Source organism: Lineus longissimus, chromosome 4 (genome assembly GCF_910592395.1).
Source record: "Lineus longissimus chromosome 4, tnLinLong1.2, whole genome shotgun sequence".
NCBI lineage: Eukaryota > Metazoa > Nemertea > Pilidiophora > Heteronemertea > Lineidae > Lineus > Lineus longissimus.
In genome coordinates this window covers 14,170,540-14,173,809 of record NC_088311.1, presented here as the reverse complement: position 1 = coordinate 14,173,809, position 3,270 = coordinate 14,170,540, and the positions used below count along the sequence as shown (strand labels likewise).

Genomic DNA, 3,270 nt, shown 5'->3' with positions numbered 1-3,270 from the left:
ACTAACTCTCTGGGATCGTAAGGAGAAACTTTCACACGAGAAGTAGATACGATACGTACTTTCGTTTATTTGACTCTTACTTGACTATCCGGATCATAATAATAATTGTCTTTCCACCTTCAAGGAAAGGGCATATATACAGGAACCAACCAATCAGGGTGCCGAATAAGGGCTGCGATACGCCACTGCAATGCAGCATAAAGCGTCATCGCTGCGTCACACAGGTAGGCCCGCAATGCGCCCGGGCAATGCGCCACTGACTGGAACATTTTGCAGCCAATGAAAGGCTAGCATTATGGCGCATTGCGGCGGGGGCATCGCACCTGAAACTACCTGTAGACTTTTTCGGTCCTGCATACATGCTACCTGTTCCTTAAAGGTACGATAAGCAATGACAACAACCTTTGTACACAATACGATTACAGTTCTTCAATTAATGATGGCATCCCTTTCGATAAATGCACTGTCAAATACGCAACAATTGACACCGCCATTCAGTTGATTAAACAGGCTGGTCGAGGTTGTTATCCTGCTAAGACAGATATCGAATCGGCTTTTCGGCTCCTGCCTGTCAACCCATCTGATTATCCCCTCCTTGGGTATTCTTGGAAAGATAGGTTTTTCCATGATCGTTGCCTTCCCATGGGTTGTTCATCAGCATGTTCTCTCTTTGAGCGTTTCAGTACAAGTCTCGAATGGATAGCTCGTGTTAAGCTTCACATTCCATATATCGCTCACGTTTTGGATGATTTCCTCCTCATAACTAAGTCATTGCCAGAGGGTGTGGCAGCCTTGGCTAGGTTTTCAGACATGTGCAACAAGGTTGGCGTTCCATTGGTCGAGGACAAGACGGTGGGTCCGCTAACGGAGCTTGATTTCGTGGGCATTGAGTTGGATTCAAGGAACATGGAGGCCAGGTTGCCCCCAGACAAGATTCAAAAGTGTACTCGCCTACTTGATCAATTTCTCGGCATGGAAAAGGCCACTCTCCGCGAGTTGCAGTCTCTCATCGGTCTGCTGAACTTTGCAGTCTGTGTGGTGCCCCCTGGGCGTCCTTTCCTTAGGCGACTCATCAATCTTACTATTGGTCTCAAGCATCACTCTCACAGGAGGCGTATCACCAAGGAGGTCAAGATGGATCTCAGCATGTGGCTGGAATTCTTATCTGGTTTTAATGGCCGTTGTTTTTTCCTCAGTGACCGATTTTATTCCTCTGATACTTTACATCTTTTCTCGGATAGTTCCACCACTATTGGATTCGAAGTGGTCTTTGGTACCCACTGGGCTTATGGCGTTTGGGAGGAACAGTATCGCTCACTCAATATCGCGATTCTGGAATTTTACCCCATTGTTTTGGCCCTTTACTTATGGTCCAAGGAATTGTCCAACAAAGTAATAGTTTTCCACACGGACAATGAAGCTTTGGTGCATGTGATTAATAAGCAGTCGGCTAAGGAGCCCACTATTCTATCTATTTTACGCAGGTTGGTTCTCGTATGCCTACGTTACAATATTTTGTTCAAGTCTGAACACATTCCCGGCGTAAATAACGTTTTGTGTGACTCTCTTTCTCGTCAACAGATTCAACTTTTTCGACGTGCCTCGAGATGTTGCGGGATGGATCACAGTCCAACGAGAATAGAGCCGTTGTTACATCACTCGAACTTTTTTCATCCGTGAAGGACTTGGTGAATTCCAACTTGGAGGTTAGATCTCATAAGGCCTATTTGCGAGCCTTTTTAAGCTTGTGTTTCCTTCCTTTAGAATTCTCTGGATCAGTATCATATCTCCACTTCACATATTTTACTACTCTTGTACACCCGCCGCCCCCCCCCCACTCCCCTTATTTAGGGGGTTCATAGGCTTGTTCCCAAGTTTTAAAATCACCCCCTAATGGAAGGAAACAGCATTTTTTTGTACCCCCTATTTGCGGGCTTTTGTGAGGAAATTGACCCCCTATTATAATCTTTGCACCGGCCACGGTTCACTCCTCTCGAATCGGGTGCCATGTTGTTCTCGGCTTATTGAGGCCCGGGCGGAATGTAGGAGTTGAGTGTAGCTCAACTACATGGAGAAGGAATTGACACGATTACCAACACCCCTGACGGACCCTATTCTCTCTGCAGCGTGGAAACAGCGGGAACGGGGTGGCGGGAAGATTCATGACCGCATGCCCCTGCGCGTTAGATAATTTTAACCGGCGATAAAACGGCCCGTAAAACGGGCTTTTTAAAAATCTTTTCGGGGAAGAAGACCCAGGGAAGGAAAACATGAGAAAATATACCCCTATTTTCAGTTTTTGAAGGGAAAATAGCAGTAATAACACCCCTATTTATTGATTTTTCGGGGATTTTTCCCCGAAACAAGAGTGAAAATTAACCCCCTTTTCCCGAAAAATCGGGAACGCGCCTGCGGCCCCATTGTATTGGAAGTGGGGGGGGGGGCCGGGCTTGTACATTGCTCATTTGCGAGCTAAGGGACTTAAACCACCCACTATCGCATCTTACGTCTCAGCATTTAGGTACGTTTGTAAGATGCATGGCTGGCAAGATCCAGGTGATAACGTTATGGTCGCAACGGCCTAGCCTTGTCCGGGCTTGCTAAGTCCAATAAAACAATGGATGTAAGGTTGCCCATTACTGTCCCCATTCTCTCTAAACTCCTTCACGTCACTGGCCTGGTCGTCATGGATCATTTCGACAGGAGATTGGTCAGGGCTATGTTCTCACTTGCGTTTTTTGCCTTTCTAAGGATTGGCGAGATTACCACGCGTTCCGCTAGGTTGACTTCACTTTTAGAACGTTCGGACCTTCAAGTAGATTTGGCTAGTCCATCAGCCGGTATGTCGGTTGTATTTAGAAAATACAAGCACAGCAAAGGCAGCCGGCCGGTTGTCATTCAGATCTCGCCCCAAGACCAAAAGTTGCTCTGCCCAGTGGTCAACATGTGCAATTATTTGTCTGTACGGCCTGACACATCTGGGGTGGTGTTCCCGAAGCCATCGTTAGCGTAACGATGTGTTACGGTATCGTTAAGCCATCGTTAAGTATGCGTCCCGGTGCCCGAAAGGTTCGTTACGTTTAACGACATCGTTAATTTAACGACAGCCCCAGAGCTGTCGTTAGACCATCGTTAAAAATAAAAATCCTAGACTGGCTCGGTTCGCGTGAAATTATTGGTGTATTCTCGGTTATTCAATTCTTTGCGTAATTACTTTCTATTGTAGAATACAGTGTTGATCCCAGTTATACATTAGCTATATATCTTCAC

General features: G+C 46.3%; 1 protein-coding gene across 1 annotated transcript; it reads left to right on the top strand.

The window, feature by feature from the left end:
- Window positions 1-810: 810 nt before the first annotated feature.
- On the top strand, window positions 811-3,013 carry LOC135486748 (uncharacterized). Its single transcript, XM_064769844.1, has 2 exons — window positions 811-1,484; window positions 2,752-3,013. Exons 1-2 carry the CDS (start codon window positions 811-813, stop codon window positions 3,011-3,013), a joined length of 936 nt encoding a protein of 311 aa, XP_064625914.1.
- The last annotated feature ends 257 nt before the right edge of the window (window positions 3,014-3,270 follow it).

Bases quoted from the DNA above. Each gene is read 5' to 3' on its own strand.
- LOC135486748 (XM_064769844.1), top strand. From the start codon at position 811: ATGTGCAACAAGGTTGGCGTTCCATTGGTCGAGGACAAGACGGTGGGT. The intron at 1,485-2,751 runs GTTGGTTCTCGT...TGCCTTTCTAAG, and splicing joins ATTCTATCTATTTTACGCAG to GATTGGCGAGATTACCACGC.